The 18,690-nt window shown below is 36.7% G+C and overlaps 1 protein-coding gene across 1 annotated transcript in view; it reads left to right on the forward strand.

The window, feature by feature from the left end:
• Positions 1 to 18,690, forward strand: part of CNST (consortin, connexin sorting protein) — a 102,408-nt gene that overhangs the window by 49,199 nt on the left and 34,519 nt on the right. Inside the window, exon 4 of the mRNA XM_020982116.2 lies at positions 14,334 to 14,539. Within this exon, the coding sequence (XP_020837775.1) occupies positions 14,334 to 14,539 (206 nt within the window). The remainder of the gene's footprint in view (positions 1 to 14,333; positions 14,540 to 18,690) is intronic.

The following is an 18,690-nucleotide window of genomic DNA, read 5'->3' on the forward strand; positions in this document are numbered from 1 at the left end:
CTGCTTATCTTTTTATCTCCAGGCCTGACCAAGGCCTTTGATATCTAGGGGCTTGTGGAAGATCATGGTGAAATTTGGTTGCCTGGAGAAGTTCATTAGTATTGTATGCCAGTTTAACTATGGCATACTTGCATGGGTTCTGGATAAAGGACATTGCTCTCATGCTGACCAGTAGAGTGAAGTGGAGTTTTGTGCTTTTGAGCATGATGTTTTCTGAGATGTTGTCAGACACTTTCAATAAGGACTAAAATGGCATCAAGGTCAGCTACTGCACTGATAGTAAATTATTTAATTTGAAAGGCTACAAGCCAAGAGTAAGAGGAGAGTTGGCACTTGACTTTTTGTTCACAGCTGATTGTGCACTTAATGTAATGGAGTCTTTGAGGCTGAGACTCAACAGAGTATAAATAATTCTCTACTGTTTGTGCTAATTTGGGCCTGACAATCAACACCAAGAAAACAAAGGTTTCCACTGCCAGCACCAGGCCATCCATGTGTGGAACCATTGGTTACACCAGTAGAGACATTTTGAATGCTATGGATAAGTTCACTTACCAGGGAAGTTCAGATAGATGATGAGGTTGATGTAATACATTGCCACAACTAGCTTATCATTTGAGAGGCTCTGAAGGAAAGTGTGGGAGAGAAGAGGTATTAGGGTAATTAGACTACATACCCAAATGAAGGTCTACAGAGCCATTGTGCTGATTTCATTGTTGTATGCCTGTGAAACCTGGACAGTCCACCAGCAAGTTGCTAGAAAATTGAACTGCTGCCATTTGAATTGCTTTAGGAAGATTCTGAAGATTACCTGGCAAGATAAAGTACCAGACACAGGTCATTTCTCAATCTGAACTGCCAAGCATTCAAACTCTTCTGCAGAGAGTGCGACTCCAATGGGCTGGCCACATAGCCTGAATGCCAAACATGTTTGCCTAAAAGACTATTTTACAGAGAACTCACACAAGGCAAGTGCTCACCCAGAGGTCAGAAGAAGTAGTACAAGGAAAGTCTCAAGGTCTCTCAGAAGAAATTGATTGTGAGCCGTGGGAGATGATGGCACAGGACCACTCAGCATGATGTGTCATATCAAAGAAGATTCTGTGCTCTGTGAGCAAAGCAGAATCTCAGTCACACAAAGGAAATGTGAGATAGGCAAATCTACCGACATCTTCATCCTAATGTTCAGATGGACTCTTTGGGCCTGACCTATGTAGAATCTTCCCAGCACTGGCTTGTATTGGACTGGTCAGCCACAGTTGAAGATACTTATGTGAAAAATACTTATGGAACATTGATCCCAATGCCATGGTGTCATCAATCCTCTTCCAATATGAAGGACAAACAATAACAACTAATTCTTAGCATTTAGCACTTAAGTAGGTGCTTAAGAAATGTTTATTGACTGACTGAAAAGGCTAGACTTGGCAGAAAGTGTAATGAGATTTGTTTGAGATTTTTTTGGTTCATTTTGCATCAGCTGTTGGTGATAAGGGACTGATGCTCAGAAAAGATGTCAGAGATTGAACTCAGGATGCTGAAAAGAAGAAGGGAGGGCCTAGGAGAGAACCCTGGTGATACATGAGTGTTTCAAGGATAGGACATAGATCATAACACTTTGTATGAGGAAATTGTGGAACTGTTAGGTGAAAACTCCGGGAGAGGAGCTTGTCCAGAAAAGGCGGTGAGTATTTTTAAAAGCTTCAAAGAGGTCAAGAAGTATGTAGCCTGAGAAAAGGCATTGGATTAGTAATTAATAGATCATTGATAGTCTTGGAGAGAGCAGTTTCAGTTTAGTGATAATGTGGGGAGCTATATTGCGAAGAGCTGGAGCAAGAAACAGAAGCAATGAGTAGATGTTGCTTTTCTAGGCATTTGACTGTGAAGGGAAGGATAGAGATAAGTAAATAGTTAGAGGGGATTTGGGGATCAAGTGAAGTTTTTTATTTGGTTGGGTTTTGTTTTTATTTTTTGAAGGATTTAGAAAGTAGGGGCATATTTCCAATAAAGAAAGAGAAAATGAGAGTCAGGTCAACATCATTTATTTAGCACCTGCTTGCTGTGTGCCAGGCACTGTGTTAAGGGCTGGAGATCCAAAGAAAGGTAAAAACAGGCCCAGCTCTTAAGGAGTTCACATTCTAACAGGGGGAGACAGCATGCAGACAACTATGTGCAAACAAGATATGTATCTGTCTGTGTAGACGTGTATATATTTATTTGATAAATTGGAGAACATCTGGAACCAGACAAAACTTCTTGCAGAAGGTGGTATTTTAAACTGAGGCTTCAAGGAAACTAAGAGGCAGAAATAAAAAGGGAGAGAAATATAAGCAGGATGTTTGAAGCGACAAGCTCCCAGAAGACTTCGCTTTATCTGTGTCTCCATGTAATTACCTTGACTAGTATCTTATGGTATATTAGGGCTAGAAGAAGTTTCAGTGATCATCTAGTCTGCCCCTCCCCTTATTTTGCAGATGAAGAAAATGAAATTAGGAGAATAGATTAGAAGTGACTTACCCAAAGGCATATAAGTAGTAAGTGACAGAGCAGGGATTTGATTCTAGGCCCTGAGTATCTAACATGAGAGGCCATAGGATATGAGATCAAGGTCATACGGAGAGGGTGTAATGTAATATCACATGTTGATCATATCAAGGAGAAGGCCCACCTCTTCCTCAGAGTCTGGAACAATGGAAGAGAAAATGGGGTGTGATGATGGGAAATTGAGGCATAGAATTGGGGAGAAGGGAGATCTTATGGTAAGAAGTCTGTTATTTTCTCAGTAAAGTAGGAGGTAAAGTACAATGCTAAGACGAAGGGAATGCAAAGGTGTAGACTGAGGAGAAAAGAGATTTGGATGTGCCACTTTGGGGAGCAAAATAAAGAATCAGTGAGGGAAAATTATGAGAGGGGAAATAACAGTTGTTGGGTTTTGGGGGGGTTTTTAAGATCTAAAGGGGGAGAATCTTTTATAGTGTTGATTCCTAACCATTCAGCCCCATGTCTTGTGCCTGTCATATTTGGCATTTGAGCCCCCAGAGTTGTGTCTAGCCACCGTGCAGGAAACAACATGAGGGAAGAAGGAGGCCCAGCCCTTAGAAAGGTCAGTTTTTAGTCTAGAGACCAGCAAGTGATTTTGAGTGGCTTAGTAAAATTATGAATTAGTCAGCAAGTATTAAGCATTTGCTCTTTGTAAGTGAAACAAATAGACAAAGTTTGTAGTTATAGCCTATCTACCTTAAAAGTGTTTTTCCAAACATTTATCCTATTCTTGCTTTTCTCTGAGCGGTAGCAAAAGATTAGCTAATAATATAGTTAATTGATCAAAGCAAAATGTTTTAACCCCCTCTCTCAACCTCCTTCCCTCTCCTCCAGGGAGTTTTATATCTTACCACGATGTCTCTTAAATATAGAGTAATAATAACTGGTTAGGAAAAGATTAGGAAAGGCCTGCAGCACAAGGTAGAATTTGAGCTGAGTCTTGGAACCAAGGATTCTAAGAAATATAGGGGTAAAGAAGGAAAGTGTCCCTGACAGCTAGAATACTGGAGTAACCAGTAAAAAGGCATGAAAAATGGAATCTGGGATGTCATGTGCAAGGAAAAGCAAGTCAACCAATGTGCTTGGGTAATGGAGCACAGTAAAATTTAAGGCTAAGAACAGAGAAAAGTAGCCAGGTTCTTGTGAAAAGCTTTACATGCCAAACAAAAGATTTCCTGTTTGATTCTAAAAGCAATAATGGCCCACTCAAGTTTATTGAGTTGAGAAAGGGATGTGATCAGATATAATCCTTAGGAAAATCACTTTGTCAGCTGCATAGAGAATGGAGTGGAGTGGAGAAAAGCTTGAGGTGGGGCAGCCAATTAGAAGGATGACTGTGTGAGTACAGAGAAAGTGGACTTGAAGACAGAAATAACAAATTTGGTGACAGTTTGAAAAGGTTGGTTGAATGAGTGAGGAGTTGAGGATGACACCCAGGTTTGCAACCTGGGATCCATAGCCTTCATCAGACTGTCATAGAGTCTATGACAAATGGGAAGTAAATAACCTCTGCCTTAAACTAATGTTTTAAAATATTTGATAAATAATGTGTCCCTTTTCCTTATTTTCTTGGTACTGATTTAAACAAAAGATTAGAGCATAGATGCAATATGTATCAAAAAATTGATTACTGAAATGCAGCAACCATGATGTACAGTGGCTTGTATTATGGGGGAGAGGAAATATTTTGACAAAACCTTTGTGCGCAGCTTGTTATTGATACATTAAGGCTTTGAGATTTCAGAAGTTCCCAATAAAGAGAACAACATTTAATAGGAGTGAAAGTTACCTATCCTAAAAGAATAATATCATTTCATATTTTTGTAAGAGTGTCTTTCAATTAAGAATGTTCTTGACTTACAGGCATTAGCTCAGTGAATCCCATGAAGCGATATTATCAGTATTTTACAGTCTAGAAAAGTGTCACAGAAAGATTTTCAAATCAAAGGAGAAGTTGGTAGAAGAACTTGAATTAGAATGTAGCATTCATCCATGCAATCTTTAATCAAGGCAGTTTTGTAGACTGTGAAAAAGAAAACCTCGTCTTAGGGCTTGACCTTAACAAGAATTTCCACTGGAAATTGTTCAGTTTCTTCTAGTATGTTGCTTCCTCCATAGAGCATAACCCAGAAAAAAACATCTTTGTCAACTATTCTGTAAGTCTCAGTGAGATAAAGCAATATAATAAACAGGGAAGGTGGATAGTTTACTCCTGAAGGAAGTGAGGTAAATTGATTTCAGTTTTAAACATTTCCTCAGAGTTGTGTTGTCATTTTCCTCAGATTCTTATCTAATCTAGCCTTAATTCAGTGAAGGGAGCTTTCAATACTTGGGTCCAAAGAATCATTATAAAAGTAATGTTTATTTGTTAGGTGTAGCTCTCCTCTTCCTTTAAAAAAAACTTTTATTTTCTATTAAGCATTTATTTTATCTTCCTCCTACCTACTTAAAAGAAAAGAAAAGAAAAGAAACAAATTCTTGTACCAGTTAGTCAAGCAAAACAAATTTTCACATGTACCACAGCCAAAAACATATGTTTCATTCTGCGTCAAATCCAACACTTCATCATTAGTCCTCTGAAATCATGGTTGGTCATTGCATTTTTCTTCAACAATAAAATGGGATAATAATAGCCCCTACCTCACAGGGTTGTTATGAAGATCAGATTAGGTTGTATTTGTGAAGTACTTAGCTCAATTCCTGTCACACGGTAGATGCTTAGTAAATGCTAGCTTTTTGTTGTTATTATTCTTATTATTAGTCGACTAGCATTTATTGAGCGCCTATTATGCATTATGTTGTGTGCAGGGGATATAAACAAAGGTTTAAAAAAAGAGCCTCTGGTTTTTTAAAATAATTTTTTATTAATTTATTTTTAGTTTTCAACATTCATTTCCATAAGTTTTTGAGTTTTAAATTTTCTCCCCTTCCCTACATGCCTCCCTCCGCAAGACAGCGTGCAATCTAATATACCCTCTACTTATATTCATATTAAACATATTTTCGCATTAGTCATGATGTAAAGAAGAATTAGAATGAATGGGAACAACCACAAGAAAGAAGAAACAAGACCAAAAAAAGAGAGCAAATAGTATACTTTGATCTGCATTCAGACTCCATTCTCCAATTGATGAGCATCCCATCAATTTCTAATTCTTTGTCACCACAGAAAGAGCTGCTATAAATATTTTTGTACATGTGGGTTCTTTCCCATTTTTATGATCTCTTTGGGATACAGACCTAGAAGTGGCATTGCTGGGTCAAGGGGTATGCACAATTTTATAGCCATTTGGGGATAGTTCCAAATTGTTCTCCAAAATGGTTGGATCAGTTCACAACTCCACCAACAATGTATTAATGTTCCAATTTTCCCACAGCTTCTCCAACATTTATCATTTTCCTGTTTTGTCATGTTAGCCAACCTGATAAGTGTGATGTGGTACCTCAAAGTTGTTTTGATTTGCATTTCTCTAATCAATAGTGATTTAGAGCATTTTTTCATATAACTATAGATAGCTTTAATTTCTTCATCTGAAAACTGCCTTTTCATATCCTTTGACCATTTATCAATTGGGGAATGACTTGTATTCTTATAAATTTGACTTAGTTCTCTAGATATTGTAGAAATGAGTCCCTTATCAGAGACACTGTTTGTAAAAATTCTTTCCCAGTTTTCTGTCTCTCCTAATCTTGGTTGGATTGGCTTTGTTTGTGCAAAAACTTCTCAAAAAACAGCCCCTGTTCTTAAGGAGCTCCAAGTCTACTGGAGGAGACAACATGCAAACAACTATTTACAAACGAGATGTAAACAGAATAAATTAAGGGGCATCTCAGGTGGAAAACACTAAGATTAAATGACAGGAAAAGGCTTCTTGCAGAAGGTAGGACTTTAGCTAAGACTTGAAGAAAGGCAGAGAAGCTGGGAGGTGAAGATAAGAGCAGAGGACTCCTCTGAGAAAAAACCAGACTGGTCAGAAAGTCCCAGAATGGGGACCTTAGAAACTCCAGAGAGTAGCTATAGCAACAGGTAAGGCTCCACACTTAGACTGGGACTCCCCAGGCCAACAGGCTCCAAGGTCATTAACACTGTCTGGAGATGCCAGAGATAACCTGAAGCTCCAGCACACAAAACCTCAAAGACACTTGGAAGCCCAACATAGAGAAGGCAGAGATCACAGAGAAGCCCCGGGGATAAAGCAGGATAAAGCTAAGGAGGGCCAGCTACTCTACACCTACCCAAAGGCCCAAGAGAACGGTAGCGCCTATCCCTGGCACAAAGCCCGAGTTCAGTAGGGGTGAGTAAATATAATACTGATCAGCATCAAAAATATTGCACATGTAGAGATCCCTCCTAAGAAGGAGAGAATAATGCCATAAAAACTTCCAACAGTTGTATTTGTTTTTTTTTCAAAAGGACTACATGAATAACTAGAAGAAATGAAGCAAGAGTTTAAAAAGTAAAAAACTTTTGAAGAAAGAATAAGGAGAGTAAATTATTTAGAAGAGAAAGTAATAATCCTTACTCAAGAAATAGACCACCTAAAAACTAGAAGAGACCAAACAGAAATCAGTGCCAGAAATATTAGAACAAAATCAACAGATTGATAAAAATAGATGAAAATGTAATATACTGGATAGCAAACAACCTCTCAACCAAGTCAAAGAGAAGTAATTTAAGAGCCATTGACTCCCTAAAAACCAAGGTTTTACCACCACCTACTACCCCCAAAAGTCTGACACATTATATTTCAAGAAATAACAAATAAAAACTACCAGAATATGGTAGAACCGACAGGTAAGTATTGAGAGAAAAAATCCATCATTCAGTTCCTAAAAGGAACCCCAAAAGCAAAAGTCCCAGGAAGGGCATGGTCAAAATTTGGAGTTCCCATGTCAAAGAAAAAACACTTCACATATCCAGAAATCAGAGGTTAAAGTACCAAGGAACTGTAGTCAACATCACACAAGAACTGGCATCTTCTACTACAAACCACAGGAGATATTGGAATAAAATATTCCAAAAAGCAAAAGAAACAAACTTACAACCAAGAATAATTCACCCTGCGAACCTGAGTATAATCTTATGGGGGAAATGAATTTTTAATGGAATAAAGGGTTTTCAAGCTTTTTTGAGGAAAAGAACAGAGTAGAAACTTCAAAATGTAAACATAAGTCCAGAGAAATATAAAATTTCAGTTTAGTTGGGCAATTGGAAGGCACTATATGATAATGTAGCAGTAACAGTCTAATAAGTAGAAAAGGAACTAGCGAATGGCTAAACAAACTGAGGTATATGAATGTATTGGAATATTAGTTCCCATTAAGAAAAGACAAGGGACAATTTCAGAGATTCCTGGCACAGAATTGGCACAGAGTGAAGTGAGCAGAACCAGGACAGCAACATTATAAAGAAAAACTACTTTGAAAGACTTAAGAGGGGCAGCTAGGTGGTGTGGTGGACAGAGCACCAGCCCTGAAGTCAGGAGGACCTGAATTCAAATGAGGCCTCTGACCAAACACTTGACACTTAGTAGCTATATGACCCTGGGCAAGTCACTTAACCCTAATTGCCTTAGGAAAAAAAAAAAAGACTGAAGAACTTTAGTTAATGGCAAAAATAACCAGCTGTGTCTCCAGAGGTACCAAGATGCAGCTTTTTACATGATACTTACTTTGTGACAGAGAGGTAATAGATACCAGATATCTATTTTTTGAATATAGCTAACTGTGTGGATTCATTTACTTGACTATTTTTATCTGAGATAAGGGTTTTTCTTTCTTTCTCTCCATTTTAATTAGAGAGGAAGAGGCTAGCAATAGTGATGACATTGTTAATATTTGTAAATTATACAGAAAAAAAACAGGTTTAAAAGGAATTAGAGACAAGCAGGACATTTATAAATTTACTATGTAAGAAATATATACTTTTTAAAAGCAGAATGAAACAGAGACATGGTTTCATACAGAACCATCTTTTTGTGTTTTGTGTGCATGGAAATGATATTTTTTTTGGTGTCCAAGTTGAGATTAAAAGTAAAAGAATTTTTAAAAAATTTTTCATCTGATTGTTACATCACTTATTTGTTATCCAGAAAATTCAGTTTGTCATCACTTGACATAAATTCATAGATGACAGATAAATATTTATTATTAAATAAGTTTTATTTATTATTTTATTTAAATAAGACTTGTTTATTTTATTAAATTTTATTAAAGTTATTATTTGTTGGTTTAATTTTTATTTATATTATCTATTTATATTGTTTATTTTACTAAATAAAGCAAAGTGAAGGATACTTAGGGTGCATTCTCAGTTTTTTTGGACCAAGGTCTAAGGATAAACTACTATGTTCTCAAAATGGACCTTTGGTCAGTCACAATTTATCATTTGTTGTATTCTTCAGATTTGGAAAATGAACTTTAGTTTTCTTTCAGGCAACAGAATTCATATGATAAACTATTAAAAACCTGGCTGATTTTCAGTCATTTCTTTGGCCTCTGGATCTCAAGGTATTTTATGAATAATTAATGTTTTCCTGACCTCAGTAATGTACCATGAAAATCTGAGTCTCTGAGTGACTTAATGTATCATACAAAGTGAATCAGAACATTAAGTAGTAATACCAATTTAACTGAATAAATTTTCTTTTTTCTTTTTTAAAATAAAATTTTATAGATACCTTTAGTCTTTACCTGGTTTTCTTCTTTTCCTGCTTTTCCTCTTTATACTATCCTTTCCAGAGACCCATCCCACATAATACTTTTTTTAAAGAAAAAGAAAAAAAGCATAATAGGAAATAATTCTGACATTATATGCAATATTCCTCACCTCTATAAAGGAGTTGCAGAAAAGGGTGTCCTCTCATATTTCTTCTTTGGGAGGATACCTGTTCGTGAGAGTGCACTTGGTTTTCACAGACAATGTTTTAAAATAATTTTTGGATGTTTTAAAACAATTTTTGCAGCCATGTTGACATACAGATTTCTATATGATGAAACAAAACTTACATTGAATATTTCTTTACAGTTAGGGAAGGCTAACATGTCAATGTTTGGACTTCATTTTTTTCCTTTTAAATATAGCTTTGCATTTTTTTGAGCTATTGGATTGTTAAGGTTGTTGGAACCACTGGAAGAAATTTTACTAAAAAATACTTTAAATTAATAAACCAAATCAAATAATATTAATAAGTAAAATACATTTAAAAATACTTTAAAATGTAAGACCCCAAATAATTATAATAAAGTATTTGAAAAATAGAGAAGCTGAAATATGTTCATTACTTCTTGGATATTTTATTAATTTTTCCAAAGTAATCAAACTAATATCAGAAAATAGTATTATAGACATTTTAAACTCCATGGTCATGAATAATTGTGTCTATTTTCTTTGTGGCCCTTGGGAAATAACTGAAAACAGCTTTACTCACTAAAGACATTTTTCTGATTCTTTATTATTCATATTGACATTCAGGCATGTTAATTTTCTTTAGTATGTATTTTAAATACAATATAAAAAGAATTAGCTTTAACCTTTAACTACACACTTCCCTTTGAATGAAGCCAGTGATCCCCTCTCAGGGCCCTCCTGGTGTTGCTCTGGCATTTTCAATAAATTGACTGCAATATCTCTTTACTTTCAGGTTAACTCTACTTTTTCTTTTGTTAAAAAAAAAATAAAAACAAACAAATTGCTCTCCCTTTTGAGTTCTTTGCGCCAAATAACATAACAGTAAGCTAAATGGGGCCACCTACATTTAAGTAGTCTAAGAATTGAATTCATAGCTAAAGATTTGCTAAGTAATTTTTGGTACATTTCATGGTATCTCAGATAATAGAACCTGTCATTTCATAATTTGATTAATAATTTATATACCTTTTTAAAAAATATAGAATTGACATATTCCTGAAAGGCTTTGATAGCACTACCAAAAGAATCTTGTCAGTGGTACCAAATGTGACAGACTTTTCATGAAAGGGCGGCCAGTTTCTGATCCACCCCAGGAATACAATATTCTGTAAGAAGCAAGAGGCTCTAATAATTAAAGTGCTGGACTGAATGACAGATTGTTGCATCTCTTTCTCTAAATATACAAGGTAAAGAATCACCCCTCTTTGAATTTTCCCATTTTTAAGTGGAAATTATAATTTTTACCTTATTGCAATGATGTTATACAGTTAGCTCAAGAATCTGGGGGGGGTAATAATAATTATAACTGAGAGGTATATAATGCTCTTTGGTTTGCAGAATCCCAGAATTGCTTCATTTGACCCTCACAATACTATGAGATAGGTGCTACAGAAATTATCTCCATTTTATAGATGAGGAAACTGAGAGGAGTTGTGACTTTTTACTCATAGTCACTTAGGTATTATCTAAGGCAGGATTCAAACACTGTTCTGTCCTGATAGTTAATATAGTGCTCTTTGCATCAAACTATGCTCCCCCCACCCCAGTATAATGTATGAAAGTCCTTTGAAAAAAGTATTTGAATCATAATAGTTATATGTTATTAGTAATCCACACATCATTGTGTTGTTTTTCAGTTGTGTCTAATTCTTTGTATCCCCATTTGGGGTTTTCTTGGGCAAGATACTGGAGTGGTTTGCCATTTCCTTCTCCAGCTCATTTTACAGATGAGGAAACTGAGGCACATTGGGTTAAGTGACTTGCCCAGGGTCACACAGTTAGTAAGTGTCTGAGGCCAGATTTGAACTCAGGAAGATGAGTCTTCCTAACTCCAGACCCAGCACTCTGTCCACTGTATCACCTGGTTGCCCACACATCATTAAGATTCCTTTATTAGCCACCTAGGTTTTACAAATGAATTTATTGCAAGGTTATGACCTTTCATATGATAGTAGCATAGACTGGAGTAATTTAGAGAACAGTTATACATTGCAATGTACTTAACCAATATAGATATAGATTTACGATGTATCTTGAGATTATATCTTGCCACATTCTAACCTTGAATTTCCCTCACAGTCAGCCTCTTCCATTCATACTTCAGAAATGGAGAAAGTCATGCAACCTCTCTGACTCAGTACGCTACAAATTTATGTCATCTAATCTCCACTAGGGTTCTCACTAAAACAAGACAGTGTTCTTGGCTGTGGAGGCCTCAGTCACCTCTCTTGTAATCAAAAATAGAAAGTAATATATTATTAATTAAATGGAGCTTTTTGGAAGCTATTTTCATTTCATATAGGGATCTCTTGAAAGGTTCCTAGAATCTTCTCTGACTCCACCATTTTACAAATAAGAAAGCTAAGGCCCCAAGAGACTAAGCGATTTGTCCAAGGTCACATAACTTCATTAATAGAAAACTCAGTTTTCCTGAAGTATTGACCCATGCTTTTTTTATTTTCCTATACTGTGTCTTTTCTTACCCAGATTTTAACATTTTATATTTGCCTTATAGTATGTCTGACTTGTGCATATCCTAGGAATTTTAGAATAATTGTTGTAATAATTTTGTTATTCCTATTAAAAATTACATGAAGTCTCTCACCTGTCTTTTCTGTTCTCCTCTTAACCTCCTCTTACCTTTTTTATCCTTCTTTTACCTTCTTATAGCAGAATTCTTGGTTTACAATAAATTCTCCACATTTATTCAGTTAACATTTTTTTAAAAATGTGATTAAAATTTGTTCAAGTATGCCTAAATTTTAAAATTGGTTAAAATTTTTTTTAAAGAATCAGCCTTTCTTCCATGAATTATGTGAGTCAGACTGGCCTTTGACCATATAGGCCCAGAGTGATTTTTAAAAACCATTGATTAAGTGCTTACAATGTGCCAGGCACTTTACATAATCTTACAGTTGAGAAAAACTGAGATGGACAGAAGTGACTTTCCCAGGGTCACATAGCTAAGAAGTGTTTGAGGCTAGATTTGAACTAGGGTTTCCCTGACTTCCAAGCCCAGCAATCTCTCCATGGGGCTACCTTGATGCCTCTATTTATCTATCATGAGGACGATGTGAAATGTGAAAAAATGAGCGAAACTGATGTTTTTACATACTCTGTTCACATGGTACCTGATGAAAAGACTACTGTAATTTCAATTGACCAAAATATGACTGATATGGAAATGGGCAGTATCCATTGGAAACCAAAAACTCACTGTTGTTCTGCTTTCCCAGCCCCCATCTTGGGACCTGGGAGTTAGAGAGATAGAAGGTAAATCATTTCTCTCCTCTAGAAGTTTACAGTGTAAGAGAGGAGATGAAAAAAAAAATCTGTGTACGCAAATAACTGTGTTTTAAGCTAAGTATATAATGATCACATGAACAACAGAAAAATAGGTCTTACAGAAATTCAGAGAAAGGAAAAATTATGTCTAATTATGGTTATATCAGGCTTCATAGAGGTGAGATTTAGGTTGGCCTCTGACAGATAAGTGTGATTTTTATATACAAAGATAAGAGCAGACAAGAAGAGAAATGTGAGCGAAGCCTAAAGTTAAGAAAACATGAAGGGTGCTGCTAGGTGGCGCAGTGGATAGAGCTCCAGCCTTGGAGTCAGGAAGACCTGAGTTCAATCTGGCCTCAGACACTTGACACTTACTAGCTGTGTGACCCTGGGCAAATCACTTAACCCCGATTGCCTCACCAAAAGCACAGCACAACACAACAAAACAAAAAAACCACATAAAGATGGTTCCTGGCATGGCAAGTAAATATTTTTAGCTAGAGTGGGTGCTTTGTGTGCCAGATTAATGGGAAATATAGCTAGATAGGTAGATTAGGGCCAGATTCAAGGGTGCTTTGAATGCCTTTTTTATTTCAATAAATATATAACAAATGTATTAAGAAGAGCAGCACTTAAGAAAGACTTGGTATTATTCAGCCACATACATTTTCAATCTGAGAACAAAAATTAAGGCTGGAACTGATCATGAGGTTTTAGGTGAATTGTGGTAACAATATTAATAATAAACACTGAAATTTTATTTACTTCAAATATGTTGCATCATTTCAGTAGCTGCTTATCAAGCATTTATTCCTGGCAAATTTAAAAATGTATCTTTTTTGCACAATATGTGGTTACTTAAAGTTCATGTCCCCATTTTTTTAATGTCCTCAGAAACTTGCATTTGAATAACTCCTGGGATCTGGGAGTAGTTCTGAAATTAGCAGGCTAAAGTTAAAAGAGGAAGGTTCATATTTTTTTTTAAGATCTATTTGTGTTGAATCAAGACAGCAGAAAAGAATTATTGTTTCTTTTTCTTTGAAGTAATCAAATTTTGATGTTAAATGTTAACATGCTCTTTTTTTGGTTGTTCAGTAGTTTCAATTCTGTTCGACTCTTTGTGACCCCATTTAGGTCTTGGCGAAGACACTGGAGTGGTTTGCCATTTTTTTCTCCAGTTCATTTGACAGATGAGGAAACTGAGGCAAACAATTTAAGTGACTTCCCCAAAGTCAGACAGCTATTAAATGTCTGAGGCCAAAGTTGTACTCAGTTCTTCCTGACTCCAGGCCCTAGCACTCTGTCCACCACGCCATCTAGCTGCCCTTTTACTCTTCTTTAGGCCAGGCTTTTATAATATCTTTAGTTACAGATATTGAAAGAATGTTTTGTTTGGACTCAAAAGCATTTAGCAAGGAGTCAACAAAATCTTACTTTAATTGAGCTCCTATCTTTTTGCTTCCCTCTTTTTATTTAGGGCATAGTTTTATTTTTAGTACCATTTGAAAGCTTCATAGTTACATAATTATTTTAAACTACTATATGTCATGTGAAGGAATTTTAATCTTAATGTAGGTATTCTGTTTATTTCTTAAAGAATTTTCTTCAGGAGACACTGCGACAGTAATGCAAGAAAAGATCATCAGTGTCTCTACACATGCTGGTGGTGAGGAAGATGCTGCTGAATCCAATGCTAATTATCAACCAAAGGAGCCTAAACAAGTTTTGCAGTCCCTGTTCTCCCTCATCCGAGGTGAATTTGAACAATTGGATTCAAGAGTTCTGCCCCTTTGCCTTCATCAGGTACCCACTCCAATTCACATTCTGTTACGTACTGCCAACCCTCAACTAGATGGAAGAGTAGGCATGGGATCCAAACTTCATTTTTATGTATTGTCACTTGCATATCTTTCATTCCTTGCCCCATTCGTGGTCCTAGAACGACACTGATTTTATGAGAGGTGACTTTCAGTTGGGGTAAAGTGGAGAATCTAGCCCTATACTGGCGTATCTAGTGGTTTAGGGAAAGAAAGAATCAGAGAGGGAATAGATAACCCAAGTCACAGGGATAATCAGTAATTCAATCCAAGTCTGTTTTTATACAGCAATTAAACATATGGTTAGACACAGTGAATGCTTTTGGTGGGATTATAGCTGATAGACCTAATGAATATTTCATCAAAATTGTCATCATCTTACAATGCGAAAACTTGGTATTTCTACCACATCTACTTTTGATTGTGTGTGATATCAATTGCTAACAACCATAGAAAGTACTTTATTTTATATTCTTTCTGGTTTTACTTTCCTCCCTTCTCTAACTTGACTCTTGGTTAAACAATTCACGTCTTCACTCCCTCTCATGCCTTGCCAAACTCCAACCATAGGTTGCTTCCACTATCTGCTTCTTCCATCCTACTCAAGTGCTATCTAGCTCATTGGGCAGGTCTCATATAGCATACTTTCAGGAAGACTTGGGTGATAATTGCATAGAATAAGAAGACATGGATGTAGAGTGCACTGGTGAAAGGAATATTAACACTGAGATTTTATGGATGCACATCTTGAATATGCATGATCTTTCATGTAGTAGTATATTTCATCAACCATATACTATCTGAAAAATAGCATGGCTTTAAGCTTTAGCATAACAGAAATGCAAAGAAAGCATTAAGCCCTACATCCTGTATTTGTCGAGCCTTTAAAAGTTTTTGATGCTATCAGCAGGCCTATATTTTGGCAGGAAAGAATATTCTTTCCCAGAAAAATTGACCAATATCTTAAAACTCCTATGAGATTCCTTGGTTGATTGTGACAGAATGGATGCCTATTTTCTGTCCTCGGGTAGGAACAGTAGTTTTGAAAGAACAGCATGAAACCACTGTCCTCAGGAAGTGCAGTTTTCAGCCACCTTTCTGTTTCACCTAACAATCCTGAACAACCTACTCTTCTTATTTCAGGCACATTGGGAATGTAACACTGTTGGACCTCGTATGTAGACCTGTGTTAGAAGTAATTAATTATGGAAAAAGTGAGAGTATTTTCTAATTACCTTTTTCAAACTGCTTCCTCTCCTAGAAATGTTTTTGCCTGAAGATTTGGTCCACTGGACCATCCTTCATCCTCACCATGATTATTTGGGCCACTTGATGAGATTCCGCTGTAGTTTAAAAATGCAGAGGGAATCTGTAAGGGAAGTTTTGGCTCTCCATAAAACTCTGTAAGGGGTATGAATATCATCAAAACTCTTTAAGAGAATCATTCACGAACTGCTTTTTCAAAAACCATATCTTGAGCAGTTTCACCATGCAAGGTCCTATGTGGAAGTAGGGCCTGTGAAGGGTGGTGGAAAGATATACCAGTGAGGTATGGCTCCACTCTGTAGGAGCAGTAATCTAAAAGCACAGCAATAAATATGCGTACCAATATGTAGAACACAAAGTAGAGTATGAATGAGGAGTTATATTCTACCCGAAGGAGAGATTACTTCTAAGTGAGGAAATAAGCGATTTCAGCCCATAAAAATGGGCATGGCAAATGAAGGGAACATCAATCAGTAAACATTTTTTAAGCACCTACTACGCGCCAGGCACTGTGCTAAATGTTGGGGATAGAAAAAGAGATGACAGACAGTCCATGCCCTCAAGGACCTCACAATCAATGGGAGAGGCGACACGCAAACAAATATACACAAAGCAAGCGATATACAGGATAAATAGGGAATGATTAGCAAAGGGAAGGTACTGGAATTAAGAGGAGTTAGGAAAGGCTTCCTGTAGAAGGTGGGATTTTAGTTGGGACTTAAAGAAGGTCAGTAGTGAAAATAGAGGAGAGAATGTTCCAGGCATAGGGGACAACCAGAGAAAGTGCCTGGAGCTGAAAAGTAGAGGTCTTGTGTCACTAAATTGAAGAGTATGTGGTAGGGGAATAAGGTGAAAGAAGACTGGAAACGTAGGAGGGGGCTAGGTTATAAAAGGCTTTGAAGGGCAAACAGCATTTTGTATTTGATCTTGCAGGCCATAGAAGACCACTGGTGTTTATTGGGAGGGGTGGTGGGGTGGGAAGATTTGATGTGATTGGACCTGCATTTTAGAAAAGTCACATTAGTGGCTGAATGGAGGATGAATTGGAGTAGGGAGAGACTAGAGGCAGGCTGACACACCAGCAGGCTATTGCAGTAATCCAAGTATGAGGTGACGAGGGCCTGCATTAGAGCGGTGGCAGTGTCAGAGGAGAGAAGAAGGCATATTTGAGGATGTTGTAAAGTTGAGATTAACACACCTTGCTTGGCCACAGATTGGAAATTAGGAGTGAGAGATAGTGAGGAGTCCAGGATGATTCCTAGGGTGTGAACCCAAGGGACTGGCAGGATGGTGCTGCCCTGGGAAGTAATAGGGAAGGGGGGAGGAGGGGAGGATTTAAGAGGAAGGATGATGATTTCTGTTTTGGACGTAATTGAGTTTAAGCTGTCTACTGGACATCTGGTTCAAGATGTTGAAAGGCAGTTGGAGATGCAAGATTTGAGGTCAGGAGAGAGGTGGAACAGGAAAGGTAGATTTGAAAATTATCATATGAAGATGGTAATTAAATCCATGGGAACTGATGAGGTTATCAAGTGAAGTTGTATAGAGGGAGAAGAGAGGAGGGCCTGGGACAGAACTCTGAGGAACACCTATAGTGAGAGGGCATGATCAGGAGGAGGATCTAGCAAAAGAGACGGAGAAGAAGTGGTCAAATAAGTAAAAGGAAAACCAAAAGAGGAGAGGATGTCCTAAAAACCAGGGAGAAGAAAGTATCAGGGAGGAGAGAATGAGGTTGAGTGACTTTCCTGTAGTCTTGTTGTCTTAGAACAGTAACTGTGGATGGCAGAATTTAGACTAAGTCTTTCTGACACTTAGTTCACTTATTCTCTCAATCCTACCACACTGCCAAGCTAAGAAAGGTAGGCTTTGTTGGAAAGGTAATAGGAATTCATTGAAGTTTTTCAAGTTTGATGATGGTCTATAAAGACACATAAATATAGGTATATATGCTGCTTTGCTTTGAGAATTTGGTGATTTCACAGTGTGACAAGCAAAACAGAGTTATATACTATCTCACCTATATTAGTGGGATTCACAGAGAAAGATTTACACTGGAAATACTTAGCTGGAAAATTGTCATAGAGTATGAAAACATGACATCAAGCTCCAAACCATCTTTATGGCTTAAGGAAGATTATGGTCATTGTAATACTTTGATGTTGTGTGATACTTGTATATATCCTCCTATATAAATAACCATTCATCATGTTGGAGGTCTTTTAATCATCATTCACAAACATTTTTTAAAAATTTGTATTATATTCCCTTATCTGCTTTTCAGAATTTTGAGGATCTAGGAAGAGAATGACCTTTTGAGTTAACTAATCCTTTTAGACTTCATTTCCTTTTCATTCCCACTACTTACAAGTAATTTAAAACCCCTCGGTTTCCCTATCTGTATAAGGGGAAAGGTAATGTAGATATGGGCCATCTTTCTTGCTAGGCATGTAGGTTAAAGGTCTTCCATGAACAACCGTACTAAGCCAAACGGACCGAATATGCAGATATATATTATGACGTGCTTTGGAGAAATGACTCGTATAAACAAAACAACTACACTTACAATGAAAAAATTGCCTTCCATGAAAAGCCTAAAGTAATTCATGAAAGCTCAGCCTCCATCCAAATTCATTTCTGAAACATTGATAGTTGTGCAAGTCTTTGCCTTTTTAAAAGTAGTTCCATGAGGTCTTCAGTAATTTCTGAAATGAATACTTGGAATAAATGTTTACTGAATTTATTCAAATATAGTTTTAGTATCTCATCTGATGGAACACATCTTTGTTCTAAAATAAAAGTTTTTCAGAGTCTCACTATGAGGGTGGATACTCACTTTACATTTTGTGGAACTTTTAATCCTTAAACTTGTGT

Source organism: Phascolarctos cinereus, unplaced genomic scaffold (assembly GCF_003287225.1).
Source record: "Phascolarctos cinereus isolate Bilbo 61053 unplaced genomic scaffold, phaCin_HiC Scaffold_5;HRSCAF=322, whole genome shotgun sequence".
Taxonomy (NCBI): domain Eukaryota; kingdom Metazoa; phylum Chordata; class Mammalia; order Diprotodontia; family Phascolarctidae; genus Phascolarctos; species Phascolarctos cinereus.